The sequence below is a fragment of the Larus michahellis genome, chromosome 14 (genome assembly GCF_964199755.1).
Source record: "Larus michahellis chromosome 14, bLarMic1.1, whole genome shotgun sequence".
Taxonomy (NCBI): Eukaryota; Metazoa; Chordata; class Aves; order Charadriiformes; family Laridae; genus Larus; species Larus michahellis.
Window position 1 is genome coordinate 4,743,558 of NC_133909.1, and position 20,597 is coordinate 4,764,154.

Genomic DNA, 20,597 nt, shown 5'->3' on the forward strand with positions numbered 1-20,597 from the left:
ACCTTCAGAAAGGACAACTAATGACAGGAAAACCAGCTAGAATTCCTTCAGTTACACCAAGACCCAGAATATTTAGAAAACGTGATCCAGCTGGCAGGAATCCTTTTCTAAGTTTTATATGAATAATCTTGTCTGCAACAGACCGACAGGAGGAAGCCCCTGGACAACGGGCTCTGGTTGAGTAGCGTATTCCTACAGAATCCAGTATTTTCTGTCAAAGTCTGGGGTTTTTTAAATTAAAAAAGAAATCACGTATCTATCCAGCTAACCATCGGGCATAGTCTGTCCATAAAGCAACACCATTATTTGGAAAGTTTTGCTGCAGCTCAAGCTGCAGCACAGTTGTTTTGGGTTTTGTTTTTTCCTATTAGGAGTACTGCATCATGAAATTAAAAATCAGAAGCTCAGTACCAATTATCTTTTTCTGTATTTCCTTACAAATAATTCTGCAAAGAAGACAGAAATGAATACAAACTCATCTCCGCATTTTATCACATTCCAAATTAACGATGCAATGCTCTGGATAAGTGGGCAAGTTTGCTTTCTATTTAAGTGAACAATACTGGCAAGCTCCACAGAGGCGGCAAGTATAGACCAAATCTCACAGATGCGCTGTATTTCAAAGGTGGGAAATAAACTAGTACCACCCAGATTATCTCAATAACGTTAATCTCTCTGAAAAACAGATACAATATTCTCAGCATCTGTATTCATCTCAGCATCCTCTCAAGCTTGATGCACTTCCACCAAAAATTCTGCGATACTCAATAAAGTAGTGTACAATATATAAGCAATGCTTTTCTTCTGTGGATTGGAATGTAGTTATAAGAGATAAGACAGAAAAATAGTACAAGTAGCGTACATGTTGGCATCAATTAACTCCGCTTCATTCTGAACCAGCAGAAGCGTCACTTCCATTAAACTTGTCATAGCAGCTTCACGTACCCTGTTGGAACAGACAAACATTCGAGTAGTTACATCAGTATTTTTTTAAATAAATACATCAGGAGTTAAGTTAGACACTGGCAAAAATTCAAAATAATGCAAGCGTTGACTGCTGAGAGCAGCCATCGTATTTTTGGGAAGAAGAGGAGCGTGTACAGCGGCACCCCAAGCCCCACTCGGTGAAGTGAAGCCCACACGGCACTGAGGGTACAACGACATCCTTGTTTCCAGACAAGCCTCCTGCCTCACCGTCTTATTTTTTATTCCAGCTAGATGTCGTCAGGTCTGTTCCTCATTTTAAGGTAGTTAACATTGATAATGATTAGTAATATTTAGTGTGCAAGTAGATGTATTTAAACCCAAGTGGTCTGTCTGCTTCAAGTCATCATCATCTAAAACGGCCAACCCACATTTTGACATTACTGTTAAAAGTGCCATATTCTTGTACATTTTCTTTTAAAAAAGAACTGTGACTCAGAATGGCTTAAATCTCTATGCTAAATAATAATCAGTTTTATGAAAAAGTTTAGCTAAAGTAACACTGAGTTGTGCTTGGAGTGCATCTTATCTATATGGTGAAGATTTTCTGCTTTCAAAACGTCTAAATATAACATCAGTACAAACAAACAAAAAAGAGATGAAGAGTGTAATTTCAATCACAAACCGATACACTTGTTTTAAACCACATGCCTTGGCAATACCTAAGTTGCTAAAAGTAGCTTCTTTATTAAGACGTGGCAGTACCGCGGCAGACCCTCAGTTGGTTACGTGATCCTGCAGAAGACCAGGACCAACACCTTCAGTATGGTAGTCGCTCAAGGTAACGTCATCCTTGCTCAGTAATAATTATTTTTTTTTTTAATCCAAATATTTGAAAAGGTATACCTGCCCACTGTGGAAAGACATACTCCTGCTTCTGATTTTCAAAACAAGCTAAAAATAGTTGCCTATGCAATCTAGAACTGGGTGGGACATTTGTTATAATGGTAAAAAAGGTAAATTACATCACTTTTTCCTAAGTAGTTTAATTCAAGTTTGGCAATCTTTCATCAAAGGATGTTTTCCTACTTTTTCATATAATATCTGACTATTAGATATTCATGTCTAACACCTGTAGACAGATTGGACAAGTCCCAGCAAACAGTCTGTCAAAAGAAACGTAAAGTTTGCATACGGAAAGTGAAGTTGCTTAAACTTTCCCACGATTCCACTAAACAAAGTAAAAAATTACACATCAAAGAAAAGGTCTCTCCGGAGCAGTGGCAATTCTCCCCGTATCTTTCCATCTTAGCCAATGCTTTAAAAGAAACAGAATGATAAAACTTTCATACATGAGAGGCCACAGAAGTATTTAGCAGCCAACAGTTTGCTATGAGAAAGGATTCCCCCTTCCCCCTTTAATTTACATGTTTCTTGACTTGTTTTTGGCTGGCATTGCCAAAGGAGCTTAAAAAGAATCTGGTGCTCAAAGCACATTTGAATGTTAATGGGTTTTGGGAATTTAATTTCCTCAGGATTTCTTTGAAAATTTCCACTTTGTAGAGCTTTGTTTTGTTTTCAATCAAGACATAGACAGAAGGATAAACAATAGGTACGGGGAACTTAAGTGAGAGCTCTCAGATGTGGAAGTTAACTTGAATGCTTAATTATACTTAGCCACGTTCTTACCTACCTCACTATCTTGCCTGACTTTGAAAGCAAAAAGCTTAGTATCTCTTCCCTTTCTCTGACTCCCCACTCTACACGGTTGCTTTTAATTTCTTTCAGCTACACCAGTGTCTCTGTTGTGGACATTCTCTGAGCAAGAGACCCCTTCACCTCCCTCTTGCTTCTCCTGGCTGCGGAAGGGGAAGGAAAGCTGAGCTCCTTCTTCCCTTGCGCAAGCTGGAATGACCTGCTCTTGATCCTGACTAGTTTGCATCCTTGTTTCCTCTTCTAAGTTGGAGATGTCAGGCATGCCTACTTTTCTCTGATTTCTTGTCCCATGTTATTATTTCCCTGTCATATAACAATTTTAAGAACCAGTACTGAAGGCTGAGGAGCTGGGTATCATTATACAAAACAAGAAAAATACAAACACACAAACACTAAGGCTGATAAAAGTAGTCTGGATTATTTGCCCTGCGTACTTTTCCAACACATTTGTAAATACTGCAGTGAAGCACCTAAAGAATCAAGGGTAGTCAATTAAAAAAGCGCACCAAACCCAATACTAACAGGGCGCAAATTATCTTTCTTCTATTTTGTGCCGCAGAACTTACACTTCACGTTCTGTTCAGGGACAGGGTGGTTATAACTAACCATTGCAGCCCACACTGGAACCGATGAGATCTCAGTGACTGATCATCACTCGGCAGAGCACATGCATTGACGTTTGACAGCGGTATAAACCACCCAATGACCACTGGCAGTGGAAAACTCTTGCATGATACACGTTGCACAAAAAAAGCACAATCACAACGTTTCTTCCTACATAAGATAATAGTTGGTTATAGGGTGTGTTACAGTAGCTCCCATTCCCCATGGTAATTACAAATGTACTTCACAGCACCTGTTCAAGCTATCTAATATCTCCTCTAAAGAGGAGAAAGCCACCGTAATTAACTTTTTTTAAAGCAAACTTGGGGCTACCAAATAGAATAATGACACTAAAGTGAAGAGTGAGGAGAACAGAATTCTGAAACAGAGATAACCAGAAATGTGAGCCTAAACAAAAAGTTCCCAAACTCACACAATGCATACTTGGCATCGTGCGTTACGATACCGGATCTGAGCAGGGCCCAGCACACTACGCGTGGCTGCTGAAGCTGAACACAGCCACTGCTCCACAACTGCACTGTTCCGCTCGCAGCGGGGAGGAGGGAACAAGCAAGTGACTGAGACTGTTTTGGCCACAGAAAGAAGTATGAGGAGCAAGGAGGAGTGCACGCCCTCCCCTGCGAGGTACAGCGTATCTCTCGCCCATTGTTGCCTTCCCAAGTCACCAATCACCATCACGGGTCACAACCATCGTCTGGGAGCTCTGCCAGCTCTGCTACAGCCACAAGAGTTGGAGTTTGGAGCCTGTCATGTCAGTAGTCCTCTATCCCTCCTCACCTCTAGAGTCTCAGCTGCCAGTTATAATATAGGAGATGCCACTCAATTAAATTAAAAGGAAATTACGTTTCATGTTCATATACTGCTATGGAAAACACCCTTCACAGAAGAGGATAGCAACTGAAAAAATGTCTTTTTAAAAGAGTTATTTCATACACACACTCTGCCAGGATATGACGGAAACTCAACACTAAAGCCCTTCATGTGACTCAGCACTGTTAGACAAGCGCTTCTTCAATAAGGTGGGAAAATAAGACATCGCTCCAACCAACAAAACTATTTCATACTAGTACTTTTTAGGCACTCCTCCCTTCCTGCCTGGAATGTAATAAATGCATAGCCAGATACTAGATCTGAACAATCAACAGGTTGTTAAATTTACAATCCTGAACACGCATCTCTGTGCCCTCAGATGCTTCATATAGTTGCCAGACAGGTCAAATATATATTACCATGTCATTACCATACCATACAAATGGCATTACCCATACTGTTCAACAGGGCTGCTACTTTCTGTATAGAATCATATCTAATAGCAACATATATCTGCATATTTTCAAATTAAAACTATGGATTGAGACAATAAAATTAAGAATTCTTTGTCAAAACCAGCATTTTACTCAAAATCAATTTCCACCAGCTAACAGACAATTAAAATTAATTTATCACATTCATTTACTTCGTTTATGGCTTCTGTATGCAAGGATTAAGTGTTACTGCTCTGCGCTTTCTACATTGCAGCAAAAGTGACATATATTTTAAATCCACAGATACTGGATTTATTCCTGAATTCTGATAATTTAATACTTTTTATTAACAAGTGCCATTTCAGGCTGGGCATATTTTTGCTCATAAATACACGCAGAAAAGTACCCTGACAAGAGAGCCTGTTATGTTTCCTTAGTACTCATTTGATCTCTAAGATCCATTTTTCACACGGTTTTCTCACTCTGTAACTACCTTTTGGAATTCTACAGGACGAAGCAAATAACACGCAATCTTCACTGCCGCTCTGTCTACCACATTCAACGACTGCAGGAATTTCCAATCACAAGTGATGTTACATCCCCAATTACAGCTTCTTTGGAAATTAAACACAAACCCAAAGAAGGACATAAGCCTTTATAGTGCTTTGGTTCATCAATGTAGAAATTGCCTTTTCAGAACACTGTTACTGAAGGAACACAGAACATTCAGCACTATGATCTACTGAATCTTCTTTACACAGTAAGGGAACTGTGAAGACCGAAGAACGTCACAAAAATACGACTGCTACAGACTTCATCTCATACCTATAGACCACACATTAGTAGATCTGTTCCTACAGACTTAAGATTTAATTATTCTTGTAATCTCATAGTTGGAATTGAAACCCTAAACTTATAAAAGAGCCAGTAATAGCACAGCACAATTTACAAACCTTTTATCCCTCTCAGCTGGAGTCCCTGGCCTCGACAATTTGTCACTAACACGTTATGCAACTGCTCCCTCTCCTGGCAAAAAATCCCCACAACAGGAACGTACAATAGGAGGAAGTAGTAAATATATTATTTCAAAGAACCAGAAGTAATGCTTTAAATCTCTGTACTTTTTGCAACTAAATACATTGCTGATATTCACTAAGAAAATATAACGTCATCCACAAAACCCGAATAAGGCTGAATTTCAGTTTAAAACGCAGGCAAGGGACAACCAAATTCTTGCCAGTCTTTCCTTTCCCTCTCTACCTCTCTTCCCCCAGCGTGTTTCTACCCACACTCAAATCTCCAAAAGTTTGGAGCTATCTATATTTCTAACAGGTTTTGAAAAGATATCAGTTTTTAATTAGACATCAAACATGACAGCTACTTTTAAGTCTCCGTTTGTAAAGCATCTTACCATCCTCCAACATCTCCTCGGCTGTCTGTGGTGTAGTCAGTCACCCCATTAAGAAGTGTCGCATAGATCTGAGAAACGTTATCTTTGCAGACATATTCGTCCTGGGGTCCGTCTCCCTTTACACCTACTGTCTGGCAAACCCTTTAAAAAGAGAAAAAAGGGAGGAAAAACCAAAACACTATCGAGAACTTTCAGATCATAGCTTTGTTCTGTTGCTTAATAAAACTCCCCAGACATACAATATTCTAAACACCTATAAGATCTGTTACAAATAGCACGAAGAATATTTCTGAGGCTACTGTGTTATATTCGACCCGAGGATCTCTGACGAGTGTTCGGGTTTAAAGGAACACTGGTGAGGCAAAACAACTCAACAGATAAGCAGACTGGTTTTATGTCTGTAATACTACAAAAAGGGACATGCTTAACGCACCTGGCAGTTTCCGAACCCTCCTTAAAATGAAATAAGCAAGAAGAGCAAGGGACTAATATAATGTGCATTGAATTTGATATTAAAAAAAACTTCTTTACATTGAAGGCATGCTTAACATGAGAAAGAGATATTATTCTTTTTTGCAATGTAACAGTTTAAGAGCGTACATACTGTGATACTATTAGCACTAACTGCACTGTGGCAAGTCAACACAGAAAATATCCCTTTAGCGAAAAAGCACAATTTCTTTAAACCAATTCCATCTTCTTATTAAGAAAGTGTAAAAAACATGTATTCTTCCTCCTCACTAAAGCTCACTAAAAAGTAGCCCATGAGAAAGGTGAACTTTAAAATATACTCTAGCTATTCAGTTAATTTAAAAAAACCCACACCACCATCCATGTTATACTCCATCCTCCGATGTGTGATAATCCTCTGAATCAAAGATATATTGAATAATGGAGACACACACAGTTCCACATTAAAAATGTGTACATCAGCGTAAGTGGTTTCAAGAACCATGTTGTAATAGAAAGCAGAAGGAACAGGAGAAAACTTCTTGAGAAAAAATTAAAACTAGACAAAAATAAAGATGTCTAACATACTTTGCAATTGCTATTAGGGCATCTCTTCTGGATTCTGCAAAGCTCACGTCTGCAGGGGAAATTAAGGTAACTTTTTTCAAACCTTCCAAAACCTGAAAAAATATAAAATTTGAGATATTTAAATCCAATGCATTATTTATGATAAATGTTAAATTTAGATGTCCTATTAAAATAAGCTCAATCACATATGAGAGAACCAAGCAGCCAAGAGCGTCTGGTTTCTCATCGTGACCTGTCAACGTGCCTCACTCTTCCCTTTGGACACAAGCTCCATAGCAAAGGGATCATTCAACCTCTGGCTTTTCCATTAACACTACTAAAGCAGGACTAAACTTTAATTATCGGAATCTATGGCAAGCTAAACTCACAAATATATGCTGGAGTTACTGTACCTTACAATCCAAACCCCTTTCACAAAGACCTTTAATTACGATCATTATTATTTATTTGATTACGATCATAGGTTTAATTCAAAATACTGTGTGCCCTCTTCTCATTACAATGATCATATTTTCTCACCTGTTGGAGCCTGCCCTTTAGCAGAAATCTTGGAAGGGCCCCAAGAGCTCGTGAAAAGCCACAACGAATCATTTCCTCTGTGTTTTGTAGTTCTGAAACGTACTGTGTCACCAGCTCATCTAGAAAAAATACAATTGCAGAGTGAAAAGCAGCTACCGCATCATTATCGTTACATGTTTGGCAAAAAAACCCCAAACAAACAGACAGGAAAGATCCCCCAAACAGAGCGGCTAGAAAACTTTATAATTCATTAAAGTAAAATACAGAATACCTTCAGTTTCCTACAGAAAAAAAGATAAAATTTCTAAGATGTTCACAGCTATATGAATGAATCCTTATTTTCTAAATACAAAGTCAGATTTTTAGACAGACTAATTCTAGCCATTCAGAGAAAGAAAAGACAAAGTTCTCAATTTTAAAAAGCTATAATTTTTTAAAACCCCAAAGAATACATCAAAGCACAAATTTCTAAGCAAACACACAGAAGAAAGTTCTCTTATATTTACAGGTCATCATTTTCCATAATTAGACAAGAATTGTGTGTTAGGAGAGAGATGACTCTGGATTTGTGAAAGTCAGTTACTCGACAGTTCTCCCAGAGAAGTCTTAACTGGACTCAGGGTTTAAACACACACACACACACACACACACACACACACACGCAGGGATCGTACCTAAGCAACGAGATCATTTCATATCACTTTCGATATAGAAACAAAAATAAAGTCAGGCTTTTTACAGCAGAAAGCTCAAAAAGAAGCAACCGCTTTGAAGCAGGGATGCTGCGCTCAGATTCTGCACATCGTTACGTGACAAAACAAGGCCCGTGGCTCTACAAACAGCCCCACAGAGAAAAGGAGCAAGAATAAACTGAACTGGGCACGGAAAAGGGAGGCACAATAATGAAGTGAAGTGATACAAAGAAGAAAATAAGGATGAATGAAAACGAGAAAAAAGAAAAAAGCCAGGAATCTATTTCTGCTGTAGTCTTTATCATAGACTTAACAGACAATACTTCCTTCAGCAGATTTTTCAGCTCCTATCTTAAACTCTTCTGTAAAATGCAGAGAAAACCAAGGTACTCCAAAAAAGCTTCTAAGAATGACCAAGATAGCTGCAATAGACACAGCTCTGGTTCAGAAAGGAGACAGGTGGTCTCACTAATCACTTCACTGCATATGCGCTTTTTAATCCTCAAAGAAACAGAACCAGAGATCCTTGGAAGATTACATAATTGTGCCATTGCTTACTGTCATCTAAGATTTAAATGATTGAGCAATATTTGCTAGAGGAAGAAAGAATAGTTACCACAAGAAACTACACATTAATCATAACTCATGGCTTTTTTTTTTTTTTTTTTTTTTTTTTTTTTTAAAATCCCCATGCAATCAGCAGGCCTCAACTAGCTCCTCACGTCAGGGAACTAGTTCCCTGTCCAGAGGTTAGCAATACCTTCATTTAAGCACATCTATTATTTAAAAGTTTCCAAACCACTGGAGTGTAAGATAGAGTCTTGAGGCCATAGGAAGATGCAATGCTTGCTTAGACAGCAAGATGATCTTAGACAGCAAGACTACGACAGCCTTCCCTTTGATTGATGTAAATTTGACATTTTAGCCAAATGACATAAAATAAAGACATGACAACTAGCAAACGAACAGCTCTTTATTTATAACTACTTAGTAATTATGCTAGTGAGGGTAATGCAAATGTTAATATTCTTCTAAGAGTCTTCAGCTTCATAAAACAACATGGCCTATGAAGTGTCTACAATATTAATTCAACACAACCCATCCTGAAAGAATATTAAAAGAGAAAGTCATCAAAACCAAACCAGAACACAGTAGGACAGAAAAAATAAAACAAAGAAACAGTGAAAATAGACAAAGGCAAAAGAAGTGATTCAATGAAACTGCAGCCTTATAGGGACAGATTCAGAATCTTTGGTTTGTGTTTTCACTTTATTCCATCAAGCCATAGTAGAACACTAGTTAAATTTTATGATAAACATATTTTTTTTTCCCTAATTCCCTTCATCATGTTTAGATCTGCTTTAACTGACTTATCTAAGCCCCTGCACTGTCACTGAGCGCGCTCTGCCCTGCAGATTCCACACGTCCATGCATACACAGACATTATGGGGAGGATTTCGAGTAGTGGATTTCAGTCACACAAACACACAGATTTTAATGGTCATGAAATATAGACTTTTTACTGGCACAGAGACAAAAATATACAAATTTTTTTTTTTCCTTTTAAAAGATGCTTGCATACATAGCGGCACTGTAGTTGCAATGTGTAGAAGAGGCTTTAGAGAAGTACAAGGCCAAATAAAAGTATAATCAAGGCAGAGCTGACTGGAGAATATTTAGAACAGAAAAGTTTCCAACTCTTCTATTCCCTAATCATACCAGAAAGTCTGATGACAAATTTTGCCTGTATCTACAAATCTGACTCTAATTATGTCCCTAGAAACCATCATGGCTACATCACCATGATTCCTTCATGCACAACCCAGAAGAAAAGTAACCCAGAATCCAGGAGGAAAAGTAAATAAATAAATAAAGCTTCAGAGGCATCTCAATGAGTGCAGCATGAAAACAAATGCAGGCATCTATCACATGTTCCTTCTGCATATCTTCTCTCCCTCTTGATTTTGACTGCTGGCTGAGTTTTCCAGTCCACTTTTACAGAAGCTTGAAACTTCATTCTTACATAAAATGTAACCCATTAATCTTTCAGGTCATTTTTAGCTGCCTTTGTTTGATTCAGCATTATCTCCTCCTGCTCAGTGTGTTGTGTTTTCATAAAACTTCACCTTTTCCTGAGGTCATTTTTTTAAACCTGCCTCAGTACCGTATCACATCGTCCCATGCCGCCCACAAAAAAATCAGCGCCAGCCTGCGTGAAGGAAAGGGCTATTTTTGGAATTATTTTTTTTTTTTTGACAAAAATATAGATATTTAGCAATATAGAAAAGATTTTAAAATCAAGACAGGCTGCTTTTATCTCCGGGGCATGGATTGCATGTTATTATCTAAGTGATAGGGATCAGGTTCATTCATTCACAGTTTATCAAAATATGATGTAAAAACATCTCACTTCATTAAAATTTAGGATTTGCGACAACCATGTATTCTTGTTTTACACTACAGAATAGAAAAGTAATAATCTGCTTTTCCTAATATTCATTATTATGCGACCTTGTATTCACCTCCAGTCTAAACCAAGCAAAACCTCCTGGACTTTCCATTGGTTTTATCATTCTTTCCTGAAGCATGTTAAGGTCCTTTAAAATTAGCGATGCTCCTCCCCATTCTACCCAATACCTCCAAAGTGCAAGTTAGGTCCAGCCCAATATTTTCTGCCTCTACTGTAAACATGAGTCATTACCCTGTAGAGCTGGATCAGCTTCTCCCTTTTCATTGATGTAATATTCATCACACAGCGCAGCCAGGGCAGAGACTGCAGACTCCTGTAACAAAGGCAAAACTGTGAACACAATTTATTTGCTAAAGTCATACTTTCCTTTTGAAAATCATTCTTTTCAGCTACTGATGTTTACTTTCTTTTTATTTCTATTTTATTTCCCCAGAAAGCTATTGAAACACAGAAAAACACATGGACTGAAGGTTAGCAACAAACCCCCTAAAATATCCAGTATCACAACCCTCGCATCTCAGTCTGAATTGATTTAGAAAAGGATCAAAGGTTCTGTATTAAACCTAAACCTCCTAATCTTTAGAGTGGTTTTGGTCACAAAACTAATACACAACTAAAACACAAAACTAATACAGGAAAACTAATAACACAAAACTAATACAGCAAAAGCATATAACATGTCTTCTCAGAAAATTCATGGCTGAATTATACTTTTCAGCTAATAATCCAATGCTGACCAGAATTATAATAAATTTGAGAGCGTACAAAAGCCATGCACTGGTTACTCTGTATTAACAGCAACAATACTCATTAATACCCATGTTCTCTGGGTACAAGAAATCTTGAATGATAACACAGGAATCCTGTACAGCCTGGTCATTCTGCCCCCAAAGACACCTCAGACTGTTCTCTATGCAAAACCAAGCACTTGAAAGACAACCAGTATTCACCTAAATATTATTCTAACTACCACTGACATTACAGCAGCAAAATAGACAGAATTATCTAAGTGTTGTAGATCATAGAACGGTTTGGGTTGGAAGAAACCTCTAAAGGTCGCCTAGTCCCACCCCCCTGCAATGAGCAGGGATGTCGTCAACTAGATCAGGTTGCTCAGATCCTTCATTTGCTAAAGAAAATGATTTTCACCTTAAACGTGTGAAGTTCCATTGGAAGAGTATACCGAATGTCAGAAAAAAAAAAAAGATTAATTTTCAATTAATTGCCCTTAAAGTTCTTTCTCTCTAAAATATATACAGAAATCGAGTGAGAATTGACATTTATTAAACATACTTTGCTCAACATTAATTAATGTCAACCAAACAAGTCAAAATTCTCTAAAGTCTATAATTAATTCTAAGCTTGGTTTAGAAGTTCCAGTTATGAGACATACAAACTCTTTGAATAAATTGCTAATGCCAAAAGAATATTCCAAGAATTCAAATTTCATCTTTTAATTTTCCTTAGTGATTTGGATACATTCTCGTCTACTCTGTCTTCCAAGGGAGACTTTAGAAGATGAGCTACTTGCAACGGCTTTTTATCTTATTTTTAAAAACTAACAAAATGAACACAATATGTTATATTCAGATTGCCTCTGTGATGGCTATAAGCTCTAACAGGGCAGACAATAATTGTCTTTATAATTTGGTAGAGCCTTTAAGAGCGTAAGACCAAACTGTCACGGTAACGCAAATAACTGGGGGTGTTAAGATTATGTACGTAAAATAGCACAAAACACATCTCTCAATGGATTTAATAACCAGAATTAGAGTAGCTCGAGAGCACGGTAAAAGGATTTGCAACAGAGCTAATGAACATTTAAGTGTGTGAAATTTAAGTCCTGAGTTAACTCCGGTTTATCACACCAGTGTTCTCACTGCTAACAAACACACCCTCAGGACATCAGGCCCGAGGACATCATTGAGGTTCTTTTTAATTCCCAGGAAAGTTCTATGAAACTACCAAAATGAACGTATCTTACACGTATTACAGGTACACTGAAACAGAAGCAAAGTATCATATCAACGTAACCATACAGCTGGCAGCATGTAGCTTCAAGCAACCATCAGCAACTACTCATTGCCGGCCCAGTGCCAATGGCTTTGTCCAAATCTACATACAAGAAGAACCCTTGTGACAGCTGTCCAAGTATTAATCAAAAAGGGCCCTCTGAATTTTGAGGAATTTAAGTTTTTTTTAAAAAAATAACCCTTTTTAGCAATCTAAGAAACAAACATTCAAGCACCGATTAGATTCCATGGAAAATAATCCACCCATGGAAAACAAAAATATTTCTAACTCTGTATTTAATGAAGACCACATGAAGGAGGAGGAACTATTGTACCTTTACATGCTGTCGTGCCGCACTTGAAACAAGAGGGAGACTTCTTAGACTGTCATTTATTAACCACTGCCAGCCACCTGAAATAGTAAGGAACATCATTGCTATGATTTACTTTTTTCTTGCTTTCTGAACTTCAACATTCTCTGTTCTCTTTTTTTACAAAAACCAACAATTATGCATATTGTTGTATTGCCTTGGTTTTCCAAAATAAACAAGGTTGTGATTCTCAATTATTATAGCTATTCTGGTTTGGTTTACAATGTACATAGTGCAAACACTGTGTCTAGTAATGCTGAAAACTTGACAGCCACAAAACAAATCTTCAAATAACATCACCACCTGCTGCAGTATTTGTGTATTTTTTTTATTTGTTAGGCCACTCAACCTTGCTGATCTTGCTTCTTTGAAAAACATCATTCATTAATACTTTAACTTAATGAATAACTACTAAGATAATGGAAGGTTATTTAAAATATAACATACCGATTATTGGATCTCCTCTAAATGGCATTTTTGATAGTGACAACTTTTCAATTAAAGTGCAGACTGTAAGAAAATAAATTTGACAACTAGATAAATAAAAAAAAATAAAGAGAAATTGCAGCAATTTTGAAGTACAACCACAGGAGGTTACATTAACGTTAATTTTAAATTGAAGAAAATTTGCAATTGAAAGACCAAAATACGTGAAATTAGGAACTGGAAGGAAATGACACTTGTGATCTTACATACAAAAAAGCTACTATGCGGTAACTGTTCTGTGGCGTTAGTCCCATTCCTCACCCAGACCCACTGTTTGGAGGTACGTTCTCACGCCCTGCCATGCAAGATGCATATGTACATATTGGCCACCTTTCTGTTCCCATACCAGCCTGTAAATGGCTACGTAGTATTGTTGATAGCAAAACAACTTGGACACGGGCAATACTACTGCCACTAAAAAACTATTCAAATATATAGGAAAGGTTTTCCTTCTTATTATTAGCAGTTTTTCAGACCTTCACAGAGCAGCACCTGCCCACTGCACAGAACTAGCAGCTCTAAAACTGGAAGCAGCTTTATTTCCTTTGATACTCACAATACTAGAAAATTTAATTTTATTAAGTCCTCATTATTTTAAATCTATAAACTTCAGTGAGTTCTAAGCTCAGAAACCCACCTTCAGAATAGTATTAAGTGTTTCAAGGCTGTTTTGGGGAATAGAGATTAACGCAGTAAACACTGCAGACTTTTACCATACAATAGATTGACTGCATCACCCAAATGAAAACTTAGCACTTAGGGAAAACAATCTTTCACCTCCTGGTGAACAGTTCAAATAAAACAGATGGGTGTACATCCGTCCTCACTATCTGACTGCTTTAGAGTTGGTGGAGAGGAGGGAGAGGACAGAACAAGCTACTATATAATGCCGTCTTTTTGTTTTCCTCTCCTCCCACAATTTAATCTTTGAATCTTACTCAGGGCTCTATACACAGTTCTTCTTCATATATAATCAACTTATGGGCTCCAAATCTGCTCTTGGATCCAGTTCTCACTATGGTAATGTCACACAATCAGGCTGCCTGTGCTCAAACTCCGCTCAATGTTGTATGTCAGCTTCTTTGTTCTAATATTTATTCACAGACAAGGTTAAGTACAATGTGACTAAACCCAAGTCTCTTGGGGTTCCTCCTTAGTTCTCTACGCTTCTTTTTGCTCTATTGTGGTTGAGACCATCATCGTCATTAGACATGCAGGCAATTTGTGGAATACTTTCAATTCTTCTCTTATTCCACCTACACAGCTGTATCATGCCGAAATACTGTCATTTGTTCTTCTCCAATACTATGAAATACTCAGCTGCTTAAAAGCTAAAACACATTAAAAAACCCTACCTATTCTTTCAGCCTGCATTATCATGTCAGGAGACTGCAAACTCATTCAAAGACTGCAGAAATCCCCTTGCCCCCTTCACCCCTTCTATTCCATCACCCTTCCATCTCGGTACCAGAACTCCTTTACCCCCCAAATTTGGATGGCTTCACATCTTCAAAGCCAGAATCTGCTCCATAGCACTCCCTCCATTCGACCCACGAGCAGGAAACTCAAGTTGGCATCATTTCCTTATCCGCCCAGGCCACCTGGACGGGTACTTTTTCCTGCAATGCCCTTCCTTTTCACAGTGGTTCTGTAAATAAAATCTTCAAAACCCACGTGAACAACACATCCTCTTTTCTGTGGTACCACCCTTTCCACAAACAGTTGTTTATAAGGTCTTTATTCTTCACCTTTGTGCCCATACATATTATGATAAAATAATTAGTTACACGATGACATCTGTCTTAATGGACAGATCACACCTCTTCTGGAGAGGAACCTGAGGAAATCAATGAAGCCAGCCAGCTCAACCCTGAAGAAAGTTCACTGTGTGCAACAACGGAAGGAGAGAATGAGTGACATGAATCCAAGAACTACCTCCAGCTCTTGCACAAACAGGGTTATTCACAGTTGTGCTGGCACCAAACGTTCTGGCGTACCTGCCTCTCGATTGGCCTCCAAACTTTGTATTTTTTTTAATTACTGTGCATACTTTATTTATGCATCCAACACAATATATGCAAAACAAACTGGAAAAAAAGTAAACAGAAGAATTCATTACTGCACATTTTCTGCTTTCCCACCACAGCAGTGACACTTACCAGCCGGTCTCATCAGTTCTCCGCCCAAACCCCTGCAAAGCAGAAACAAAACCTTCAGAGAATAACCTACTACAGGCAGTCGGAGCACATCGCCTAGCGAGGAAAAAAACCCCAAACCCACTTCAGAATGAAAGCAGATCACAAAATACCTGCAGTTTTGTATCTGACCAACTCTAAAATACTTTTTAAATCAACTGTTGTTGTGACTTCAGCATGATTTGTACGAACCCTTCCTGAATATTTAACAGTCTTCTTGCAAAAATGCGGTCCCAGTATTTCTTTTTCTAATGTGAATAATAAAAGACTGTCAAGTTCATTCTTTTCACTTGCTTCAGAAGCATCCCAAACCTGCGGGACCTGCCACAGGACTTTTCATTCACAGAGCCTCTACGAGCTTCTTTCACAACTGAAAACCAATTACACGTAATTCTTTAATAAAATCTTCATCTCTGGAACATTAAATAGAAACTCCATTTACCAGCTCCCATTTTCACAAATGTTAACTGGTTCATTTTCCTGGTGAAGTTTCTCTCCCTCCTCTCTCCACCCTCTCCCAGGTGACCTTGCATTCATCACCGCGAGTGAGAGGGTAAAAACTTCCAACACATCAGAAAATGGAGAGAAACAAACGGCTCAAGGTGCTTCAGACCCTCCTGAAGCAAAACATGAGCTACATGAGGACGGTCTCACCAGTTTATCCAGGCTCATCCAGCCCAGTCCTCCTGTCTGAACACTACCCTGGCCACTGAGGAGGAGAAACGCATTGGGAGGAGAAAGTCTGAACCAGAGATGAAGTGGGGAGAGGAAGAAGCACCCTGCAAACAGCATGGCCTGTTTCCCATTCTTCAGCTGCACATGTCTCGGGGCAGAGAGATGTCTCCTCACCCCGCTGAGCAATGTCTGCTGGTTCCGTGGATATCCCCAAGGTGCCACGAGTGCTGCTTGGGGTGTTACACACAGTGTCACCCTCCGTGGCTTAATTTTTCCATTTTCTGAACCTTTGACCCCTGCCCTTCCTTTGGATGTTTCCTCCCTCGACTCCTTATTCCTGTCTCCCTTCACTTCTGCTGGAATATTTCCTCCCTGAGGTGTGCCAAACCCTTAATCACCTGTTTGTATGGCCATGCTCTGGCAGAAACTGCCAGCAAGGGGGAGGAACAACAAAGGCTTTTTTGTTTATTTGCTTGGGTGTTTTTGTTTGTTTTTTTTTTTTTTTTTTTTAAACCTTTTCTTCCCTCCTCTCCTCCTCCCTCCCCACAATAAAATTAGTAGCTGCACTCAGAAGGCAAACTTAGCAACCCTAACAACTCTTGGAACTTTGTTCTCCAATTTATCCTTTTATATGAGCTTCAAAAGCCTAAACTTTTTAAACAAGTTTTTCCATTCCATACAAGTAGGTGCCTCCTGCAACACGCACTGGGTTTTTGACTGCTCAACATTTTCATTGGTTTTTCAGGTAATGCCGAGACGCCAACTCCACAATATTCTCATCAGCACTTCCTTTAATTGGGAAACTTTTGCTTTCGACAACCGACATATTAAGCTCAATGTAATAATCCACAGCCCAGTTCATCATCACAGGAAGCAAGCACAGATTCCACATCCCCATGCTGATAAGGTCTTTGTATTATCCACCCCACCTTCCTGCCATGCTGTCTGCTCTTCAGCTTCTAAAAAATTTAAATTAGAAAACAAAGAAGTGATGCAAGGAGTCGAGACAGCAGCAAAAATAGAAGAATGATGTGGCAAGGCTTGCTTCCTCTTCAATGTGTCTTTTCCCTTCATTTTGTCCTCACCCATTCCTTGCCTTTTGTCTGTTGTCTTACTGCAAATGAGTATAAAATAATGATCTTGTAAATTTGTTTGGTGTGCAACAGAGTCTGCTGATGCAAGGATTCAGATATGGCCTTCTGTTCAAACTACAAAGCAAGAACTGAGTCATAAAGGCTGCTCTTCTCCACTTCTTCCACTGCCAATAAGGAAGTCAGGCCACTTAAAGCTACTCTTATGGTAATAATTTGACAGCTATCCCTTCCTCTGGCATTACATCAACTCAATTTAATTTCAGAGTTTAGAGCTTCACTGAGGATTGTTGTCTCTGTGCAAGAATGAAGAATGGTGACAGTGATTTGCATGGTAAGATTTCCACGTAACGCAGAAACTGCAATCAAATCTATCTTTGAAGGCACTGCGATACCATGTGTTGCTCTCTGCAAAACTTTTGTTTACTTCTTGCCTAGACATCACACTATGTCCATCAATATATCTAAATTTTTTCCCCTTTCTGCAGCTCATACATATTTCAGTTTTAAGAACTGAGAATTCTATCATAATCCCAGATCTTCAGTTTGTCAAACATGATGTGCATCTTTCTATTAACTTTATCTCGCTCTACAGTATTTCACTAAATTAAAAAGATATGATCTACCTAATTCAGAGATTCTGAATTTTGCTGTACAGTCAGTATTCTTTTTTTCTTCCAAAGACACATCCAGAAGTTGCATCACATTATTAGATGTACCTGTCTCAAGGTTTTATTATTAATTCTGTTTGTAAATCGACTGATGCAGTGCCCACGTTCCATGAGCTCTTAAGCATTCTTTCCTCTGCGCAGTTCCACAGCAATGCTTCTCTCCTAGAAACATCTTAGCATGAGTCACAATTTATTTGTGGAAAATATAATCAAAATATATAGTCCCTTGCAGAACTGATGAATTAAGATTACTGACCAAAGAATGCTGGTATCTATTTTAAAATTACGTAGGCCTGAATCAGAACCAATGGCAGTGCTGTTCTCAGTGCGTACAGAAGTTCAAGGTACTTTTGTGGATAGTTTTTAAAATTATTTAAAACCTGCTTTTGTGAGAAGTTCAGAATTCATCTTACAGGTTATAAAAATATCAGTAACTGAAGCTGTTTAGAATTTAAAAACATCTCAATCTGAAGTTAAAACTACTGGAGTAACTGAAGAGATTTATTTCCAGGAAGCTAAGAATACTAATTCCCAGGAAGCTAAGCTATCGGTATTTTCAACTCTGTATGAATAGTAACCAATTATTTTCCATGGGAACTCTTTGTCCCAAATAGAGCTGAGGTAGCTTAAAAGGTCCAGGCTGTACACCTACTGGGCTTTGGAAGTACAACATGGCTTTCTCACAAGGTACACAGAGGAGGAAGAGAGACCTTTGAGCATCTGTGAATTTAATAAAGCTCTTATGGTCATCCCTTGCAGATGCCGAGAATAAACAACACTAAGCTTACAAACACTGATGTTTAGCTTACTGTAAATTCATATGCTGACTGCACACATTTTATATTGCATTCTAACACCAGAAGATTACAGCTGACATTCTGGCTCCACAGAAGTAAGAGTTTTGCCAGTGACTTCATTTAGTCAGAAAAGAATTTCACCTTATAACTCTTCAGAACATAGTATAGCACGATCTCCTAGAACCACCATGCTACTGGATACAAAAAATAATTTAAAACTTGTGATAACTGTTAAGATGAGCTTTGTTGCAAGGCTGGAATTATTTGCTGATTAAGTCAATATGCCTAAAAAAGCTCTTTTACGTAGATGACTGCCAAGAAATACATTTGCCCTGAAACCATCAAGATTAGTTGCAACCTTAAAGGTCTTTGAAATGAGCCGAGTGTCTCTTTTGCCTAGCACCTGTCAGCCCCTCCGGGTACCTTTGGAAAAGCTGAAACTCTGAACACGACAGCCCAACTTACACTGCCTACTATTCTAAGAACCCAGAATTGCTCATCTCACACAGCCGACCGCGTAATACGGGCACCAGCCTCTTCATGTGTTAGGAGAACGAGACGAGGGCAGAACTCAGCGCACAGCACATTGCAGGGACTGACTCACCCAGAGTGAGTCGCTAACGAACCCCACACACCCCGACATACCCAGCCCTGATGGGAACCCCGAAGGCCCAAGAAATAGAACATTTGCTGAAATACAGAAGTGCAGTGCAACCGCCTGGAAGAAGCCCAGCATATCTCTCTGCAGCACTTCCATATCCATCCCTAAATTATCTTGTTGCCCAACTCTGTGCATTAAGACCTACATTATCAAACACAGAACTGACTACAAGGAAGGAGGAAAAAAAATTCTGAACATCTATTCAGCTGAACAGTCAGTCAAGAAGCTTAAATTAGATAATGCATTTTTAAAGAATCTTAACAGAACTACTATTAAAAATACTTTTTTCTTGAGGACTTTTCATATTGAGAACTAGCACAAGGTCTTAGATGCATTACAGAAATATATGTGCTACAAAAAAAAGATACTAACCATGCTGGTTCGGTGGAAGCATAATATAAACTAGGCTGACCATTAACACCGTGTTTAATCTGGCAGACTAACTTCCTACCCCAAGTAAAACAGCTTAAGGCAACAGATGCCACAAGTTTCTGTCTTGGGTTTTTTATATATAAAAGCAAAGTTTAAAGCAAATGAAATATATCTCAATTTTTATAACTCTATAGCATAACCAATATAGCACAAAACAGGCACAACGGACCAATACTGTGTTTAAGTTGCATGGTTTGCATCTGACTTGCTGTAACTAGCGCCCATTTAATAGAGAAAGCCAGGCTGACTGCGCAATCCGCAGCTGGAAGTGCACATGCAAATGCTTACACCAACCAGCTCCTCAAGACAAACTTGTGCATCAAATGTGTCGGAATCAAGACTAATGGAAGGAAGTACACGCTGATGTGCCTGGACTTGCAGTCTCCTTTTTCGGCATACAATGCTAAACCCAGGAAAGGACTTGTACAGGAAGACAGAGGGATACTTGCATTTTAAAAAAAAATTGTTAATGCAGTAGAGGACAGGCTTTTCTACAATTAGCGTAAACAAATGTGACTGCTTCAATTATACTCAAAATTGAGAGACTGTGCAGTGTAAGTCAAGACTT

General features: G+C 38.6%; 1 protein-coding gene across 5 annotated transcripts in view; it reads right to left on the reverse strand.

The window, feature by feature from the left end:
• Nucleotides 1-20,597, reverse strand: part of TBCD (tubulin folding cofactor D) — a 126,588-nt gene that overhangs the window by 22,963 nt on the left and 83,028 nt on the right. For all 5 annotated transcript variants that reach the window (XM_074607992.1, XM_074607990.1, XM_074607989.1 and 2 more), the window contains 8 exons: nt 15,667-15,698; nt 13,469-13,531; nt 12,986-13,062; nt 10,870-10,951; nt 7,477-7,595; nt 6,958-7,049; nt 5,920-6,060; nt 863-946 (listed from right to left, as the gene is read on the reverse strand). In XM_074607992.1, the coding sequence (XP_074464093.1) occupies nt 863-946; nt 5,920-6,060; nt 6,958-7,049; nt 7,477-7,595; nt 10,870-10,951; nt 12,986-13,062; nt 13,469-13,531; nt 15,667-15,698 (690 nt within the window). The remainder of the gene's footprint in view (nt 1-862; nt 947-5,919; nt 6,061-6,957; nt 7,050-7,476; nt 7,596-10,869; nt 10,952-12,985; nt 13,063-13,468; nt 13,532-15,666; nt 15,699-20,597) is intronic.